This window comes from Rana temporaria, chromosome 1, assembly GCF_905171775.1.
Source record: "Rana temporaria chromosome 1, aRanTem1.1, whole genome shotgun sequence".
Lineage (NCBI taxonomy): Eukaryota > Metazoa > Chordata > Amphibia > Anura > Ranidae > Rana > Rana temporaria.
The window spans coordinates 210402085-210423199 of NC_053489.1; the positions used below are offsets into that span (position 1 = coordinate 210402085).

At 42.0% G+C, this 21115-nt stretch overlaps 1 protein-coding gene across 1 annotated transcript in view; it reads left to right on the forward strand.

Annotated features, from left to right (window-relative positions):
* LOC120936316 (somatomedin-B and thrombospondin type-1 domain-containing protein-like) overlaps positions 1–21115 on the forward strand; it is a 71423-nt gene extending 50308 nt beyond the window's left edge. Inside the window, exons 2-5 of the mRNA XM_040348565.1 lie at positions 6578–6760; positions 6840–6930; positions 14860–15018; positions 20108–21115. Coding sequence (XP_040204499.1) covers positions 6578–6760; positions 6840–6930; positions 14860–15018; positions 20108–20213 — 539 coding nt within the window. The 3' untranslated portion in view covers positions 20214–21115. The remainder of the gene's footprint in view (positions 1–6577; positions 6761–6839; positions 6931–14859; positions 15019–20107) is intronic.

Genomic DNA, 21115 nt, shown 5'->3' on the forward strand with positions numbered 1-21115 from the left:
TTTGAACTGGGCTCAGTACTTTACGCCCTCCCTTGGACCGGACTGATAATACCCCCCCATTTTATTCCTTCCTCCCTTTTGTCCCCTTTCTTCTCTTCCCCTCTCCTAACCTCCCCTCATTCTACTCTTGCTCTCCTCGCGCTACTCCTCACTTCTTTGTTTTAACTTTGTAAAAATAACTGGGGCAGTACCCTCTTTAACAGGGAGTTAATACAAGATATTCTTTTTGTGTCGCACTAAAGCTACTCATGGGCGGAAGCCATGAAACTACCTATCAATGCTAATATATATGAGATCTTCCAGTTTTTCCAACTATCTGATTATTTGTTATGTTTAATCCTCTTTGTGTAGGCCTTTGACCTGATTGTTTTTTGATGATCTCGGTATTCAGCAAGCAGATCGGTATCTTCCTTTGTACATAATGCCTTTTACTTTGTTCATTGTGGATGCCGCCTTTCTATAAGAAAAAAAAAAGTATTATTTTACCAAAAGAGATCTTTCAGCAGCAACATAAGTGATTTTAAACTTGAATGGCATCCCAGTCTTAGTCTGTAGGGTTCAATATTGAGATGGCTCACCCTTTACAGCTATAACAGCTTCAATTATTTTGGGAAGGCAGTCCCCAAGGTTTAGGAGTGTGTCTATGTGAATGTTTGACCATTCTTCCAGAAGTGTATTTGTGATAAGAAGGCCTGGCTTTAATTCATCCCAAAGGTGTTCTATTGGGTTGAGGTTAGGTGCAGGCCATGAAGTTCCTCCACCTCAATCTTGCTTATCCATGTCTTTATGGACCTTGCTTTGTGCACTCGTGCACAGTCATGTTGGAACAGGAAGGGGCCATCCCCAAACGGTTCCCATAAAGTTGGGAGCACAAAATTGTTCAAAATGTCTTGGTATGCTGATGCCTTAAAGGGGCAAAGTCCAACCCCTGAAAAACCCCACTTTATAATCCCCCCTCCACCAAATGATTTGGATCTGTGCACAAAGCAAGGTCCATAAAGACATGGATGAGTGAGTTTGGGGTGGAGGAACTTGAATGGCCTGTACAGAGTCCTGACCCCAACCCGATAGAACACCTTTGGGATGAATTGGAGCAGAGACTGAGAGCCAAGCCTTCTTGTCCAAAATCAGTGCCTGACCTCACAAATGTGCTTCTGGAAGAATGGTCAAACATTCCCATAGACACACTCCTAAACCTTGTGGACAGCCTACCCAGAGGAGTTGAAGCTTTTATAGCTGCAAAGGGTGGGCCAACTCAATATTGAACCCTATGGACTAAGACTGGGAGGCCATTAAAGTTCATGTGTGTGTGTAAAGGCAGGTGTCCCAATACTTTTTCAGAAAATGGTGTACTTGGGATAATAGGCTAACCATAGGTATATATTTTGAGAAAGAATTTGAATAAACATCTTCCTTCAAAAAAATAAATAAAAAGCAGATTTAATGGAGCATTTGGTCTTTTCCTTCTGTCACAATTCTGTTTCAAATAATTTTTATTAAGATTTTACAAGTATAAATAAAAGTATATTATAGCACAAAAGACAATCAACGAGATAGGCAATAAAGAAAGTCATATTTCATAAAGAACAAATTTAAAACATGTATTTAAGAAATTTCACATTAAAAACAAAGACAAAACAAGGGGGTAAGGGAAAGGGAGAGAGAGAGAAAAAAAAATGAACAAAAAGAGAAAATGTAGTCAGATTAAATCATAAAGAAGCATTAGTTATATATCGAAATTCTGCAGAATTTTTACAATTTATACAGCAAGCCCATTTTTCATAAAATGTTGTGGGAGATTCCCTTGCTTGATGAATTAAGTCTTCCATTTCAGCAATGTGTCTTACTTTTCTTAACCATTCAGAAATGGTAGGGGGCAAGTTTTGTTTCCAATTAATTGGTATACAAAGTTTAGCAACATTAATGAGATGTATAACTATTGATCTTTTCTAAGTTGAATGAGTTATGGAAGTATGATGCAATAGGTATTGAGCAGCTGTAAAATCAGGGGTATAAGTCGTAATAAGTAAAATTAAGAGGTGGACGTCTTTCCAGAAAGGCTGTATACGAATACATTCCCACCACAGATGAAGAAGTGTCCCTCGTTCAGATTCACAGCGCCAACATAAAGGTGTTGTATTGGGATTAAATGTGTGGATTACATCAGGGGTTTTGTACCACCTAGAGTCAATTTTAAAACTATTTTCCTGAATCAAAATATTTAAGGAACCTTTATGGATATGATCCCCCACAGCTACTACCCTACCCTTTGTTCCACTTGACCCTCCCTTCTAGATTGTAAGCTCTAACGAGCAGGGCCCTCTGATCCCTCCTGTATTGATATTGTGCTGTTTTCCCTGATGTAAATTAGAGTCAATTTTAAAACAATTTTCCTGAATCAAAACATTTAAGGAACCTTTATGGATATGATCCCCCACGGCTACTACCCTTTGTTCCACTTGACCCTCCCTTCTAGATTGTAAGCTCTAACGAGCAGGGCCCTCTGATCCCTCCTGTATTGATATTGTGCTGTTTTCCCTGATGTAAATTAGAGTCAATTTTAAAACAATTTTCCTGAATCAAAACATTTAAGGAACCTTTATGGATATGATCCCCCACAGCTACTACCCTTTGTTCCACTTGACCCTCCCTTCTAGATTGTAAGCTCTAACGAGCAGGGCCCTCTGATCCCTCCTGTATTGATACTGTGCTGTTTTCCCTGATGTAAAGCGCTGTGCAAACTGTTGGCGCTATATAAATCCTGTATAATAATATGTTCCCATTCTTCTCTGGAGGGAGACACATCAAGTTCCCTTTTTGATTGGATATTCGTCTTGAGGATCAAATGCCGTGAAAAAAAGGGCATAAATCGTTGAAATTAAATGTCTCTGAGGGGTAGATTTAACGCATAAAATTTCAAAAGGCGTTTTGTGCCTATACCAGTCTGTCACACTTCTATGTCACAAAGCTGTGTAAAAAGATCATATTAATTTTTAGTCATTTCGTGACTCATTGGTCATTCTAATTCTTTGGTACTGAGCCTATATTGCTTTTTGACAGATCCCTTTAGCAGAGATGAACTTGTATTTATTTTTTTATGCCACTTGGTGACATCTCTTGTGGGAGGTATTGCCATGTCCATAGACCTTCATATATACAGTAGAGAGCCGTGTATATTGCAGTGAGGTGCTGGTTTCAAGCCAAAATAAACAGCCGAGGGGCGCGCCAGAGCATATGTAAATACACAGACAGGACCCGTGTGAGAAAGCGCGTCCAGCCGGATCTGATACAGAAACATGAAATGCAAACATAACATCCTCCCATCTGCACTGCTATTGCACACCTACTGTGTTTCACATTGGCCTGGCCTCATATCTGCACTCGTCACATGATGGTCAAAAACATACTAAGAGAAGAAGACTAGTACTACATGGATAATGGTTAACTAAATTCTAAATTCAGTTTAGAATGATTTATACAGCAACATTATGAAGCTGAATAATTCACACAGCAGTTTAATTATCCTGTGAGGTATAAAGAAACAAGATCACTTCCTGTTTACCGTCAGTGTATTTAAAAGGTTTTATGTACATTCAGCTGCACATGGGAACATGCACCACTTCTCTCTCTACGCTTCTTACACACAATCAGAATATCGTATGGAAAATACCACTTTCAAATCGATCGTATGATAATCTGATCGTTAGTACACAGCTTTTGAGATCCGATCACGACAATTCATGAGAAATTATCCGATGGGACAAGCACGAAAATTTTTCTCGGATGATTTTCGTTTAATTAGCGCAATACAATACAAATACACATTACATCACTTCCAAATTTTTATTCTGTCGTACGAGAATTTTCGTAACTTTAGTAAACTCTTCATTTTCGATATGTGATTAGCATACAAAAAAAAAGCAATGATCGTTCATCTGATAATCTCACTGTGTGTACTAGGCATAAGTGTTCCACTACCCCTTTTTCTGCTTTCTTTCTAGTCCCTTCACTTCCCTTCTATTTTCATGCCTGGTATTATACTCTACTCCACTGTTTCCCCTTCTCTCCTGTTTTCCCTCTCTTACCTGTTCTTTCTTCCCCTTTCTGTCTTGCTTTCTTGCTCTATGATTGATTGGACCCTAGTCAAACATTTTGTTGGGCCCCACTCCATGCAATTTCGCTCTGCACCTGCTCTAAAAACATACAATAAATAGCAACTAAACTCAAAATCAATTTACAGAATCAGATCAGGCAGCGATTGCGATTGGTTGCCAGAGGTTAAAATGTATCATTACCACTCACCGACTGGCTGCTAGAGGTTACAGTACACTTCGGTCTCCTCCCACACGCCAAAGACATGCTGGTAGGTTATTTGACTTCTGCCTAAATTGGCCCTAGTATATGAATGTGAGTTCGGGACCTTAGATTGTAAGCTCCTTGAGGGTAGGGACTGATGTGAATGTACATGTAAAGCGCTAAGTAAATTAATGGCGCTATATAAGTACCTCTATAAAAAAATGGCTCACTAATTATTTGCTAGAGGTTACAGCACATGACTTCGGCTTGTTGATTGGTTGCTAGAGATTACTGTACATCAATACTGCTCACTGGTTGCTAGAGGTTACTGGACATCCTTACCACTCACTAATTGGTTGATTAAGGTTACTGCTCACTGATTGTTTGCTAGAGGTCATGGCATATCCTTACCACTCAATAATTGGTTGCAAGAGGTTAGTGCACATTATTACTGCTCACTGATTGGTTGCTTAACGTTATAGCACATCATATCCTCACTGCCTGCACACCATGGACTGGAGAGGTGAGGGGACCCATCAATAGACAGAAAACTCCTAGGGTTCCTAAGACTCCTGGGATCAGTGGAAATGCTGGGGGTGGGTGATCAGTGGCAATGATGGTGGTGGTGGGGGGGGGGGGTTGATGGGATCAGTTAGGAGGCAGTGCACTGTGGCAAATTCTGAATCATGTAGAGCAAAGCTGAAAATCTTTGGCAAGTATATAGTGGGGGATTCTTTACTGACCACCAATGTAATCGAGAATTTACAATGACCACCAATGTGAGGGGGGATTTACGCTGACCACCAATATAAGGGGGAATTTGCACTGATCACCATGTAATGGGGGACTTTAAGCCACCCACCAATATCAAGAGGGATTTCTACATTGACATTAATGCAATAGGAGTATTTACGCCAACCACCAGTGTAAGATGGAATATACAATGACATCTAGGTAAGGTGACACTTCTACACTTACCACCAATGTAAAGGGGAATTTACACTTACCACCAATGAAAAGGGAAATGTACACGGATCACCAATGCAATGAAGAATTTACAATGGCAACCAATGTAATGTTTTTTTTTTTTTTTTCATCAACAACAAATGAAGGGGGATATAACCAAGTGTTGGCAGGACATTAACCATTTAATCATAAGAATTGCATAAAAAAGTCACATTTGATATTGAATACTGTATATTAACTGATTCTTGGCCTACCTCAGCTTCCACTATATTGACTTTCAAAGTACATTTCAATTTTGGGGATGTCATGTTTTAAACAGCAAGCATTGACATCATTTCACCATTTTCTTTGTACATGAGTTGTGCATTATAGATATATGAAGTAAGCCAATTACAGGGTTGGCAATTCTCAAATGTCTAGATTACAAACTGTAGTTACCCACAGGTGTGCAAAGAAGAGAACTTTGAATAGGAGTTTACAGTTATTTAAAAAAAAAGAAGCTAAAATGGAAATCAAATGTTGAATAACAATAAAAGACTAAGGGCCAGATCCACAGCCAGCGTGCTTAACTTAAATCTTCCTATTTAAGTTACATCGCCGCAAAATTTCTACCTAAGTGCCCGATCCACAAAGCACTTACCTAGAAATTTTCGGCTGTGTAACTTAAATCTGTCCGGCGCAAGGCGTGCCCAAGCTAATGGGGCGAGTCCCATTTAAATTAGGCGCGCTCCCGCGCCGGACGTACTGCGCATGCTCCCGACGTGCTTTGCGCGAAATTATGTTACGCCGAGTTTTGTGAATCGCGCCGGGTAAAAAAAGTTGCGTCGGGAAAAAAAAATTTTAAAAAAAAATTTGACAGCGTCGCGGGAAAGAAGGGTCTACTTTTACATGGTGTACTAACTTTACACTTTGTAAAAGTAGCCCTAATTTTGCGTTTGCAAACTAACAACTTACGGAGACTTCACGAAGGGAAACCGCTTCGTGGATCTCCGTAAGTGCTAATTTGCATACCCGACGCGGAATTTTGACGAGAAATGCCCCCAGCGGCGGCCGAGGTATTGCATCCTAAGATCCGACAGTGTAAAACTATTACACCTGCCGGATCTTAGGAATATCTATGCGTAATTGATTCTGTGAATCAGTCGCATAGATAGAAACAGGGATACGACGGCGTATCAGTAGATAAGCCGGCGTATCCCTTTTGTGGATCTGGCCCTAAATGGCTTGTGAAAAACATACTATACATTGTAAAAACCCATGCTACTCTGTGTAGGGTCTATACTTTTTTATAATGTTTCCTTCCTTTCTTCTACAGTCTCCCATTGTGTGGTTGGTCCATGGGGTACATGGAGTGAGTGCAGCTCTCGTTGTGGAATTGGTAGCAGAGAGAGAGCACGACAAGTGATGGTGCCCCCGAGGAGTGGTGGAAGCCCTTGTCCGGACCTGAGACAACGCCGTGGCTGCTATGGAGATGACTCTGCTTGTCACAGTTCCAAAGGTTACTGTACACATAATTTAAGACAAATTGTTTAGTACATTTTCTATAGCAGAATAACATGCATTAATCTTTTTTATAGAAGTGGCCAGGATATTACCTGGCTCCTTTAAAAGGTTATCCAGGGACCCTTGGAGGAAACCCTTCATCATGACACCTGACAGACCCCCAAGGTAAACATCATAAGCTCTGTTGTATTTCAAGTATAGAATCTATTTGTGTTTTTTTTTTAAGTTAAATTATTGAGTTGTTCTTGGTGGTGGAATTTTAGTACAAAATTGGGAACTTTTGCCATAAATTGTATTGTGAGACAGTCTGAAATATACAGCGCTCAACAAAGTTAGGATCTACAAGGCTTACTGCGCTAGGCTAAAATTATTGTTAGGTTCTGGGATTAAGAATTTAAGCAGGGGTAGGATTAGAATACGGCACTGCGTTACTTTAACTGACAATTGCACAGTCATGCGACACTGTACCCAAATAAAACACATGCCTATTTTTTCCCATAATTTAAAGCTTTTTATGGTGGTATTTGATCATATCTGCATTTTTTATTTTTTTCCACTATAAACAAAAAAACAACCGACAATTTAAAAAAAATAAACAATATTTTTTACTTTCTGCTATAAAACATACCCAATCATTTTTTTTTAGAAAATCGAATTTCTTCATCAATTTAGGCTTGCTACATATTTTTGTTAAAAAAATCCCAATAAGCGTATATTGGTTTGCGCAATATTTATAGCGTCTACAAACTATGGGATATATTTATAGAATTTGTATTTATACTGTAAAATTTTTTTTTACTAATAATTGCGGTGATCAGTGATTCATGGTGGGACTGGGATATTGTGGTGGACAAATCTGACACCTGACACTTTTTATAGGAACCAGTAAAACGAATACAGTGATCAGTGCTAAAAATATGCACGGTCACTGTACTAATGACACTGGCTGGGAAGGGGTTAACATCAGGAGCGATCAAAGGGTTAACTGTGTGCCTAGCTGGTGTTTCAGTGTAGTGTGGGAGGTGTTTTTACTAGTGACCATGCATTCTATACTGACAGAACAGCAATCTGCCTTGTTTACGCCGTTCTGCCTGTGTACAGAATGATCAGCGTGTGCCGGCGGAAATAGGGTCTTATCAGCTCCTGCTATGTAGATTCAGTAGGAGCGAGCCAGCAACGATGCAGACTTGTGCCCGATAGCCGGAAGTGCAGGATCACGTGTATATGTAATATACCACCAGCCGCCACTGCCCTTCACACAGCACACAAGAACAGAGCGGAGGCTGCTAATCTGCTGGAGCTCCCTCCCCTGTTACCATTTTTCTCTTGGTGTCAGGAAAACTTGGCAGAAGAGATTCATGCAGATAGCAGAGGAATGAAGCAGCAGACAGAAATATAACTTAGGCTGGGTTCACACTAGTGCGAATTTTTATGCGGGTTTTTTCCGCATCCAATTCGCATGATAGGAGATTGTAACTGACTCTCAATGGAGCCGGTTCACACATCTCCGGAGTGGCTGCGGAGCGAATCGCAAAAGGGTTCTGTGCGTCTTTGGCTCGGTTTCAGGTCTGAATTTAGTCAAAAATTTGGGCCCGATTCGTCCCTGAAATGAAGAACAGGAACGCACCCAGGGCTCAAGTCCTGCGGGAACACGTAGTCTGCACTTTTTTCACAGCAGGAACTCGGTTCCCTTTGCAGGACTAGAGCAGCAGAGCTGCCCGAGCCAAACCTTCACTAAGCAGCAATGCCCAGCTCATGTCACTGTCAGGGGCAGGCGAACCTTAGTAATCCTTTATGTTACTGCCCGCTTCCTGTATATGGATTCATCAGGTAGTGTGTGGGTATTCCGTCACTTCCTTGATGCCGCAATGTCACCAGGGAGCTTTTGTCATTGTTCCCAGGAGACATTGCGGAGGTCTCGCGTGATTTAGAAATAACTTACTTCAAGTTCTTTTTAAATCCTGCGATATAAAAAATAAAAAACATGCGGTTTAGTATCATTTTTTTGGTGGGGGAGTGAATCTTGGGTGGGAGTTCCCACACTTTTTTCCCCCAGGACTTGACCTCTGAACGCACCTGACCCCTGCCATCAGCCGCATCCGTCTCAAGTGTGAACCCAGCCTTAAAGGGGTTGTAAAGGATTTTTTTTCCCCTAAATAGCTTCCTTTACCTTAGTGCAGTCCTTCACTTACCTCATCCTTCGATTTTGCTTTTAAATGTCCTTATTTCTTCTGAGAAATCCTCACTTCCTGTTCTTCTGTCTGTAACTACACACCATAATGCAAGGCTTTCTCCCTGGTGTGGAGAAAGTCTCTTGAGGGGGAGGGGGCAAGCAGGAGTGTCAGGACACTCTCTACTTTGCAGATAGAGAAAGGAGCTGTGTGTTAGTGGGCGTCCTGACACTCCTGCTCACCCCCTCCCCCCTCAAGAGGCTTTCTCCACACCAGGGAGAAAGCCTTGCATTACTGCATGTAGTTACAGACAGAAGAACAGGAAGTGAGGATTTCTCAGAAGAAATAAGGACATTTAAATGCAAAATGGAAAGATGAGGTAAGTGAAGGAGGACTGCACTAAGGTAAAGGAAGCTATTTAGGGGGGGGGGGAATCCTTTACAACCCCTTTAATGCTCTGGATTGAGACAAGTACACACTATAGAGGAATTTGCTTTGTTTATACTGTTGCTGTACTATGTTACCAATGACCAATTACTGACCAATAGCCTATATGCGTCTGTTTAGTAGTCTGCAGTAAATAGTGTTTCTTTAGTAGTAAGAAATGCCAACAAGTGTATTTGTGAAGTGTGAGAGGTCAGCTCTGCTGTTCTAGCTAATTACAGTGAGTCCTCTTAATGAGCTAACACTGTTAGGCAGCCACAGGGGAGGTTAAAGCGCTCTTTATTCTTTCATCTTTCTGCCAAGGATGACTTTTTAATAAAGGGAATTATAAAACCATGAAAGAAAGGTAACTAAAACTGACTGGAAAGAAGTAACCTTAAAACATTGAAAAGAAGAGTCATTTTGGGCCACACCAACCTGTGCGTTCTGCTGATCAGTAACAGTACATCACTTGACCAAGTGCCAAACGCTTGCCTAATAGATGACCGTTAGTTTTCTCCAGTGTACAGGAGAGGCCAGGCCATTTTTTCAATGTTTCTTTTACAATAGTTTTTATTGATTTTGTAAACAATAAAGATCCGAATACCAAGTACAAAATAGCAATACAATTACCTTAGCATTTCCAATACATTATGGGTTATTGGCAATACAATTAGGGCATGCTAACAAATTATGAGGATAGTTATCCCTTTTGTTTTGACTGTCATTTCAATGTTTTTGTCAGCATTTTCCCATCAGAATTAACCAAAGTGAACTATACAGACATTGTAGCAATTGCAGATTACCTGACATTTGTTTATATCAGCAAGAACATTGGGTACCTCTGTCTTGGAACTCAGATAGTACTTGTCAAACTCCTTATAAAACCAAGAGAATACAAAGTTGAGAGGAAAAGAGAGAGAAAAGAGGTGGGAGGGAGAGGGGGGGTGTGGGAGAGACCCAAAGATCCGATTCCCGCCACTCAAAGGCTCCTTAATTTGGAGCCGTATGGGGATCACCGGTCAAGTAACTAATCCACGGGCTCCAAACTTTTTCGAAGACCCCTAATTTATCATTCAGGACTTTCATTCATCATGAGAGCTTATGCTTAAACTGGTCAAATGGGATTGCAGCTGACCTCCAATTCCTGGCTTTAGTTATTTTGGCAGAGGTGAATGTAAAAGTAAGAAGCCTCCTCTGGTTTTTTGAGGCCGCGTCAACTTTAAGCCCCAGCAGGGCTTGTTTAGGGGATTTAGTGAGGTTGACCTGGGTAAGGGTATAAATAAAGTTGTACACCCTTATCCAAAATCTACGCACCTTGGGACATTGCCACCATATGTGGTAAGCCTTTCCATCTTGTCCACAACCTCTGAAGCATTTTGGAGAAGCTCCTGGAACATATGTGGCTAACCTGGTCGGCACCATGTACCACCTTAGAAGGACCTTATAGTTTGCCTCTACAATAGAGGTGTTAATAAGAGATTTGGAAGCTGCTTGGGCAATCAAGTGCCATTCCTCTAATTCAAGGTGTTCTTGGAGGTCTTGCTCCCACTTGACCATGTAAGCTTGTTTAACCAAAGAATGTGTCAAGATAGTGTACAATTCAGAAATATGGCCCCTAATTTTATCATATTTATGACATTAGTAATCTATGGGCCTCATGGTTGTCAGGTCGCTCTTGCGAGACAATGTGTGCAGGTTATATTTGGAGTCTGGTATCTGGTATTTTTCTATTAAGGTTTAGTGAACATGCCGTTATGATCACAAATGTCTGCAATGCGCAGGAGCCCTTTATTTGTCCACCAGTTGAAAGCATGAGGGGTGAGTTCTTTGTTTCGCAGCAACGGAGCCAGTGGGCCATGCAGAGATTTGAATGAATGAGGTTTAGATAATCTATCCCAGATACTAAATGAAAGGGAGAGGAAGGGGCATAAAATAGGGGGTCGGTCCCAAGCTGGTAACCATAAAATATGTGATATCAATTTGGATGGGCATGGCTGCGATTCTATATGCATCCATAACGGAGGAGGCTGGGAGGAGTGGAACCGGATAAGCTGGGACAGTTGAACAGCATAAAAACATTTGAGCAGATCAGGGACTCCCAAGCCCCCCTTCATTTTTGGGGTATATAGTGTGCGTCGGTTCACCCTAGGCCTCTTGTCTCCCCAGAGAAACTGAAGTAGCTTCCTTTGAAAGTTCAATAAGTCAGTTTTGACCAAGGCAATAGGCAACGTACGAAAAAGGTAGAGAATCCTAGGAAGGATATTCTTTTTTCAATGTTTCACTTGTTTTTAATTTATAACTTGCAAAATCCCACAACCATACGTCTTCTGAAAGTACAGGAACAGTAGAATAAAAGGATGGCGCTACTGATTTTGTAGGTCCGGTGAGAGTTGTAGAAATGTTTATTTGTATATTACATCATTAGCACACACAAAAGCGGCATCATTTATAAAATTCCTACTAAAAAGAGAAGTATGGGGTTTAAGAGCATATGTGCTCAATGCAAATAACCATCCACGTGTTGATGTAAATGGGCTCCCTAGTGCACCAACGCAAGTAATGTTGCACATGTATATGTGGGTGTGCAAATTGTATGTGTGGGTGGTTTAGGCCGCATTCACATGGTGACAAAGTGCCATACAGTGGCAAGGAGGAGCAAATTTCTGTGGCCAGAAATCACAGATTTTTATATACAGCCATGGTCAGCAGCCTGTACAAATAAATAACAGGCTGGCACATGCCACAGCTGTATGCCTGTAACCAGTGGCAGACAGTATGCCACCCACCCCACCCCCGTTAGCACTTTACCAATACCGGCTGCTTCAATAAAACAAGAAAAGCGGCTCCAGGTGAGTGAATCTCTGATTAATCCCCAGACACACACTAGTCAGGTGATAGCCCAGCTCGCATGCTGTGTAACATAAGAACACGATACTGGACAGCTGCACAAAAATCCTTTTAATGAGACTTCAAATGACAAGTGGTTGACAGATGGAGCAGGGGACAAAGGGGTACAGTGACAACTGGCTTCACCTGCTCTGCACGGGTCATTACCTGGGTGGGCTTCGGTCACATCCTCTGTGACTCGGCCCATCCTATTTTGAATCCTATTAGAGCCTCTGGCTCTAATCAGGTGCTTAAAAAAAACAGCTGCTGTAATTCATGCGCCGGTGCCCTGAAAGGGGCCAGATGCATGAAGAGGGGGTGACCGTAGTGGCCCTGGATAGATTCAGGGAGTGGCCTGGAGAGAGGGGGTGGCGCCCGAGCGCCCCTAGTGGACGGGCCACCGCTGCCTGTAACTGCATATCTAAGTGATTACATACACACAGAGATATATTAATGGCCACAGATGCAGAAGGTTTTGTCCAGGTCCACTCATCTATCCCTGTATGCATGTTACCATTCGGTAACATTTTTAAAACAGAAAGCTGTGTGACCAAGGATGTATTTTTATTTTTTCTTTATTTTTTGCTATGTTTATTCTTTACTGAGTTCTTAATTTTCCTAAATTTTACAGTAGTTTTTTTTTTTTAAATATCAGTTTAAACACACCTCTGATATTTCACTTTTCAGATAAAGAGGAAATCTACAGTCTCCTTCTCTGCAGTTGGACACTCACTGGTAAACAGGAAGTACTCTGTACAAAGCACTTCCTGTTCATTCACAACCTGAACTGATGGTAAAACACATCACTCGTGTTTACTCATTTTTCAGGTATGAATGAACGCAGGCATGATCAGTACTGATCACTGTGTTCACTCAAGATAGGGAAAAGGCAGGGTAAACATAATTCATTGTCACTGCTGGTACAGTCAGATAGAGAGCAGTGGACATTGGAAGGCACACAGGGGTCATCACATTGTTGATGAATGGCTGCGATCAGTGGCTCGTCCTTGGCTGATCACAGCTATTATTTACTATGGGGAGGCTAGGGGACCATATTATGCTAGAAGTTAATGGTAGCTGAAGTGACCATGAGCTTGTAGCATAAGGAAATTCCAAGGACATAAGGCCCACTGAGCTGGAGACCTGTGACTTGGAAGTGACAGGGTTAAAATGTTCCTGCATTACCCAACTCCAGCCATCTTTTTTTCCTCACACTTGTAGTAAGACCTTTCCCTTTGTTGAAACAGATTACTCTCAATTCCGTGCAAACTTGCATTTCCACAATATTGCCCTTTGAAGCTACAGCAGCTATCTTGAGGCCACCTTTATTTAAAGCGGATGTGCCATGGGAAAAAAATATTAAAAGCCAGCAGCTACAAATACTGCAGCTGCTGACTTTTAATATTAGGACACTTACCTGTCCTGGAGTCCAGCGCCGATCGCAGCAGAGCACGAGCGATCGCTCGTCTCTCTGCTGCTCCCCCCGCCATCCGCGCTGAGGGAACCAGGAAGTGAAGCGCTGTGGCTTCACTGCCCGGTTCCCTACGGCGCATGCGCGAGTCGCGCCGCGCCCACCGATTGGCTCCCGCTGTGTGCTGGGAGCCGAGTGTTCCCAGCACACAACGGGGGGGGGGGGGGGGGTGACGGGATGTGACGGAATGCCCGTCTTTTGCCTGTGAATGCCGGGCCGGAAGTGGGTGCAAATACCTGTCTTTAGACAGGTATCTGCACCCCCCTCCCCCCTGAAAGGTGTCAAATGTGACACCGGAGGGGGGGGGGAGGGTTCCGATCAGCGGGACTCCACTTTAGGGTGGAGAACCGCTTTAATTTCCTAGAAAGTCTCTGAGGAAGGGACGCTATGAAAGACCTGGTTCATCACATAGCTTTAAATGTCTCCACTAGAACCAAAAATGCAATCAGATTTAAGATGGGGGGGGGGGGTGACCCTTTTGGAATGGTGAAAAAGCTGTAACTTGGAGTAAAACCCCCGACATACCTTTCCGCCTTTTAACAATGGTACCGACTCCATGGCTTAAGAGCCAGCATGAGAATCCCAACTTGTGGCCGCTGGACACCGCTTCTACCCAGAAACCTCCATAGTGAATGTCTCATTTGTAGCAGTTTAAATGCCATTAAGAATTAAACACACGTTTTTCAAGCAAATAAACATGTTTATAAAAAAGGGATAAAAACAGGTGCATTGGAGTATAAAGACAGTGATCGCCAAAGGGTATATTTATCATCTGCATAAAAAGGGAAAATTTGACAATTTAAAAGACTACAATGTTCTTTCCTCAAAGCAAATATCAGCCTTTCAGCTCACAATGTGGGTGGTGGTGTTCTGTTCTTGGCCCATTTTGTTTCTTTTGATTCAGTTCTTGATTTTTATCTACAGTACATCTTTGCCAGCAGAAGTCTTTCCATGCTGTGTTGCCAGCATCTCTTGCAAAGAAATGTGTGAGGCCAATAGTCAAGGGGAAACATCTGTGACATCCCATGTCATCTAGTAATGTGCACTCTGCAGTCACTAGTTACAGTATGTCACACTAAATGTCGTAATTACACAGATTTGCCAGGAAAAACACTAACTATAGCATCTCTTCTTTTTTAGCTATTGTGTTTACCTCCGTCTGAAACACGTGGGACCTGCTTGCCGCCTGCAAAGCTGGAGCAGACAGCTTGTACAAGAACAACTTGTGTGTGTAGAGTGTCAGGCGGAGGCGGCTGCTACTATTGAAAGGTGCCAGGGGGACGGTGTCGCAGGCGCCAGGTAGGTAGAACTAAAAGGGCTTATTCACTTAATATTTTATTTCAGCTATGCTTATCGGAGTTTGGTTTATCCATCCTCCATGACTTATCAGCAATATACCTGTTCTCATATTCTACACTTAGGCCAGGTTCTTTTCTACGGTTATTTTACTTTTTGATTCTTTTAAGTGTATTTGAATTCTGTCTGCATAGTGTTGAGATCTCCATTAATTTCCAGTCCCAGAGATAAAAAGTGGATGAAAGATGGATAGCCGCACTCCAAAAAAACGTCCAGGTTTTCTTTTATTCAAATAAACAGCAAATACATCACCAAATCATAAAAAGGGGAACGGCCGACGTTTCGCACAAGATTAGTGCTTATTCATGGCTTGAATAAGCACTAATCTTGTGCGAAACGTCGGCTGTTCCCCTGTTCCTGTTTTTATGATTTGGTGATGTATTTGCTGTTTATTTGAATAAAAGAAAACCTGGATGTTTTTTTGGAGTGCGGCTATCCATCTTTCATCCACTTTTTATGCTTGCCCAGTGCACTGCCAGCACCCTTGGAATCCTGTTCTACACGTGTGACTAGGGTTGCCACCTCATCCCTTTAAAACAGAACACATATGAATTACACAGGTTCTGAGGCTAATTTAATGCAGGTAAGGCACCAAATGAGTGTAATTACCCCCTTAATTAGCCACAGAACCTGTGTAATTCATATGTGTTCTGTTTTAAAGGGATGAGGTGGCAACCCTACGTGTGACCATATAGTAGACCCACCTGGAGCGGTGACTCTCTTTCTTCCAGTCCCAGAGACATTAAAGCGAAGTTCCACCTAAAAATGGAACTCCTGCTTAACCCACTCCTCGCCCCCTTACATGCCACATGTAATTTTTTAGGGGGGGGGTTCAGGAGAAGGGGACTTCCTGTCCCACTTCCTCCTTCCGCCGAGGGACTGGAAAGGCTATTAGCTTAAGCGCCTTTTCACAGCCCCTCCTTGTAGGCGAGCGCCTGTCCAATCGGACGGCGCTCGCGCATACGCAGGGCCCGGCCGTGAAGCCGAAAGCTGTCACTGCCGGGTGCCCACACTGAGAATGAAGACGCCGGCCGGCGAGGGGGGGCGAGGAGCGGAGCCCCGGCCAGCACGTCGCTGGAGCCGTGGAGCAGGTAAGTGTCTGTTTATTAAAATCCAGCAGCTACACTTTTTGTAGCTGCTGACTTTTAATAAACTTAAAAAATGGGTGGAAAACCCCTTTAAAACATGAAAGCAAATCTCTACAAAGAGAAAGGAAGTTCAACCTTAGAAAGTTGTCACCAGAACAGCTGTCCCTTTTGGATAATTTCCTTTCATTCTTTGCCAACCATAAAATGTTGGCTTTATCATCACTATGAGGCTTATTTACTAAAGCCAGAGAGTGCAAAATCAGGCTCAATTCTGCATTGATACCAATCATCTTCCAGGTTATAGCCCACGTTCACATCAAGGCGATTTCACATATCAATCTGCATGCCAAATCACTGGCTATTGCCAGCAATGGCACTGCTCGAATCGGTGAGACGCTGACTTTGCGGAGCTGCACCGATTCCCAAAAATAGTTCCTGCACTACTTTTGGCAAATTTGGGCTGCGATTTCAATAGATATCTGTACAGGAACCCACAGATAGCTCCCGAAGTCAGACTGACATGCGGGTATGAAATTGTGCAAATTCAGCTGTACTTGCACAATTTCTAACCCGCAAAAAACAAAAACTGCAGAGGTGATCGTATACCGCCAAAAGAAAGCTCTATTTGTGAGGGAAAAAAAAGGACATTAAGTTTGCTTAGGTACAACATCGCACAACCGCGCAAATGTCAGTTAAAGCGATGCAGTGCCGTATTTTGCAAAAAATGGCCTGGTCATTGAGCAGCCAAATATTCTGTGGGGCTCAAGTGGTTAACTGACAATTGCACGGTTATGCAATGCTGTACCCAAACAAAATTTGCATCCTTTTTTTCCACACAAATAAAGCTTTCTTTTGGTGGTATTTGAACACCTTGGTGTCTTAATTTTTTGCACTATAAACAAAAAAATTACTGACAATTTAGAAAATTGAAAATCACATCCATGATACAAATCTTCCGTTCCATCACATTCCAAAGATTCTCTATTTGATTGAGATCTGGTGACTGTGGAGGCCATTGGAGTACAGTGACCTTGTTGTCATGTTCAAGAAACCAGTTTGAGATGATTTGAGCTTTGCGACACGGTGCATTATCCTGCTGGAAGTAGCCATCAGAAGATGGGTACACTGTAGTCATAAAGTGATGGCCATGGTCAGCGACAATACTCAAGTACAAGTAGGCCAATGCTCAATTGGTACTAAGGGGCCCAAAGTGTGCGAAGAAAATATCCCCCACAACATTATTACACCACCAGCCTGAACCGTTGCTATAAAAGCAGGATGAATCCATGCTTTCATGTTTACGCCAAATTCTGACCCTATCATCTGAATGTTGCAGCTGAAATCGAGACTCATGAGACCAGGCAACATTTTTCCGGCCTCCCTGAGTATTGTTGCTGACCATGTCCATCCCTTTAGGACTTTATATTTTTACTAGTAATGGTGATGATCTTCAATTTTTAGTAGTATTGCGGACGGACAGATCGGACACTTTTAACACATTTTTGGGACCGTTGACATTTATACAGCGATCAGTGCTATAAATATGCACTGAGTGCTGTGTAAATGACACAAGCAGGGAAGGGGTTGACACTAGGGGAAATCAAGGAGTTAAATGTGTGTTCCCTCAGTATGTTATAACTGTGGGGATAGGACTCACTAGGGGAGGAGACATATCTTTGTTCCTACTTAGTAGGAACAAACGACATGTCTCCTCTGTCCTGACAGAACATGGATTTGTGTGTTTACACACACACACAAATCCTTGTGCTGGCTCTCGTGCACGCGCATCGGGTCCCCCGGTGACATGCACGTCCCCCCTCTGGCAGCTCTTAAAGGGAACCCCGTACTGAGTTTTGTGCAGGGGTGCCATTCTGCCTCCATAAAAAGATGTGAAGCTGTCAGAAAAACAGTTAATCACTTCCTATCCGCTATATGTACATATACGTCCTGAACGGGAAGCAGTGGGTATCAAAATTTGCAGCCAGATTTTTTTCTTTTAAATAAAAGTGATCCAGCAAATAGACCCCCCGTTCTCTTCATAAGGAGTACCTGTCACTGCCCATCCTAGCAAAAGGGATGTTGTTCTTTGGGTATAAATAGTTGGGTATTAGATTGTGTTTGCCTGCACTTAAAATGAATAAAGTTTCTCCCTCCTGACCTCAATCCAAACTCAGCTAACTAAACTTATCTGGAATTCCAAACCACCTAGATGTGCTAGCTACATACTCACTAGGCCCCACAGGAAAGGCGGAGTAGGACTGTCCCATATTGGCAATTACTACTAAGCCTCAATATTGGACCAACTGTACTTTTTGTGGCATCCTACGCCTGAAAAACAATGGTCCACTATGAAAGCCTCCTACCCACAGCTTGCTACCCTAATAGACTACCTTTTACTAATGTGAGCTGGCTACTCCCCAACCCTCCAGTACACTAACCCTATGATCTCTGCCACTATCTTAGCCTGGAAAAAACGTTTTAATGCAAACCCCCACAAATCACCTAGTAAAACATTACCAATACCACTAAGAGCCATATCCTTCTGCATACCTGATCTAATCCTCTCCCAATGGCACTCTGCTGGATTACTGACCATCGGCGACATGTTAAACCATGACTCACTGCATACATTTGAAGCTCTGCAAAATAAATTCAAACTCCCAAGCTCAGAAGCTTACGCATATTCTTGAATCTCTCACTTCCTGAACGCATCTAAACTACCCTCCACAGTAAAAATCCCCGCACCAATATACCTATATTACTTCTCGACCCCATACCCTTGCAGAGGTATCTCGCAAATGTACTCTTGCCTTAGCGACACCCGACCCTGCTCTCAAGTGCATTCTTTAAATAAATGGGCCGAAGAATTAAATACCCCTTTTACCCAAGACCAGTGGATACAAGCATTTACAGAAACCTTTAAAGCATCTCACTGTACCAAGCACTGGGAAGCCTATCAGAAAACCATTCACAGATGGTATCTCACGCCTTACCGGCTCTCTAAAATGTACACTGGCCACCCTCCCTCCTACTGGAGAAACTGTGGAAGTACAGGCTCCATTGCACATACCCTTTGGTTCTGCAAATCCCTGAGCTCCTTCTGGAACCAAGTATTCGTTTAAGTCTCCTCCATTATTGGGACACCCTGGTTCCTGTCCCCTGCTACATATTGGAATAGAAAAAATTCTATCCCCGGCTAGATGCGCTGTCATCCACCTACTCTATGCTGCCAAATTAAATATTACCAGACTTTGGAAATCTGCTACTATCCCCTGTATCTCCAGTACTATCAATGACCTCAACTTTCAATAAGAAATGGAAAGAATAGTAGCTAGGAAAAACTTACGCTTAGAGAAATTCAAAATTACATGGTCTTTTTGGTTGCGCCACCCGAAATGTACTGTTAAAGGGTAAATGCCCAGATGTAAATTACTTTTTGAACGCTCATGATTTTATCTCAAACCTGCTGGTGCCCTTCACCCTCTCCTTCCTATCCACCCCCCCATACCTTACCCCTTCCCTCTCCCCTCCCCCAACTAGCACCTATTACTACCCTTTTCACCCAATCACAGTTAAAACTTTACTGTTTACATTTATCCCAATGTTACTCAAGGTAAAAGCTTGTTTCTAGTCGGAACATCTGTCGTCGATACTACCGTTTTGGATAACATGCAAAACCTTTTTTTTCCTGAAACTTTGTTTGATAACCTGCAGTGCAAATGTTCTATGACATACAAAAATTGCAACAATGACAATTTTATTCTCCACCGCCTTTGATTTCAGAAAATATTTTGGGGTTCAAAGTACTTTCTAGCAATAAAATCCAGAGTTTTACATGTATGTGAGAAATATCAGCATTGGCCCAGAGGGCAAGTGCTTAATATCAAATTATGATAGGTGAACTTCCCTGGTGGTGGTTTAATAATCTTGTTTAACCATTGCAGGACATTTTGGACAGCAGCATTACTCCCTGGATGTCAGGGCTCCTGGGTACAGGAAGACCTCAGAGAAGACTGCATGTGCCATTCAGTCTCCTTCCTATTTGTGTGACCAGGATCGGCACCAAGGGCTTTTGGACAGACAACTTACTACGCCTGTCAAAGCACAAAGAGCTTACCTCTCAGATACCTACCTCTGCAATTTGCCTCATGGAGGAGCCTATCCTCTTTTTTTTAATCTTTCTATTGTGTAATATTATGTGAGTACATGTATTTGGCAGTGATGTTATGAGGTCACATGTCTGATGCTTTCTCCGATTGGCGATTCATTCGTTTTATTTTTTTTAAATAGTCATCAAGGCCACGATTAAGTCTAGCTTCTTCACTGTAAGTCTTAGATGGAAAAGACCAAGACAGCAAAGTCATGTGAAAAAGTAGGTAAATCCCATGTAAATTGTTGACTTGAAATGAATACAGTGTAGACTAACCTAATCAAAACCCTGATTTGAATCCTATTTAAGTGAAGGAATTTTACTTAGAGATGTGGAAAAAAAATTGATATCAAAAACTGGTGGGCATTTGTGCCAAAGGCTTACAAGTCATTTCTCCTAAATTGCCAATACCAGCTCCTCAGAAAAGTAAAGGTGTACTTACTTTTTACACATTACACCAATGCATCTAATAATAGTTTCATTAAATTATTAAAAAGACAAAACTATGTTTGTGTTTTTATTCAAGTATATCAATCACCCTTACCTGTATACAACATTTGCCTTTTCAAATATGCCAGAAGTGTTAACAACATTTCCATGGGATGTACTTACTTTTTACATCATTTCCATGGGATGTACTTACTTTTTACATGACTATAAATGAAGCACCTGTAAAAATGAAAGCACCTTATTAATTTAAAACCAAAATATGCAAGGAAAAAAAAAAAGAGAACCAGAGTAAATTGATATAGTTGAAGTTAAAGTAGACCATAAAAAAGAGAAATACACAGTTTAAGAGTAA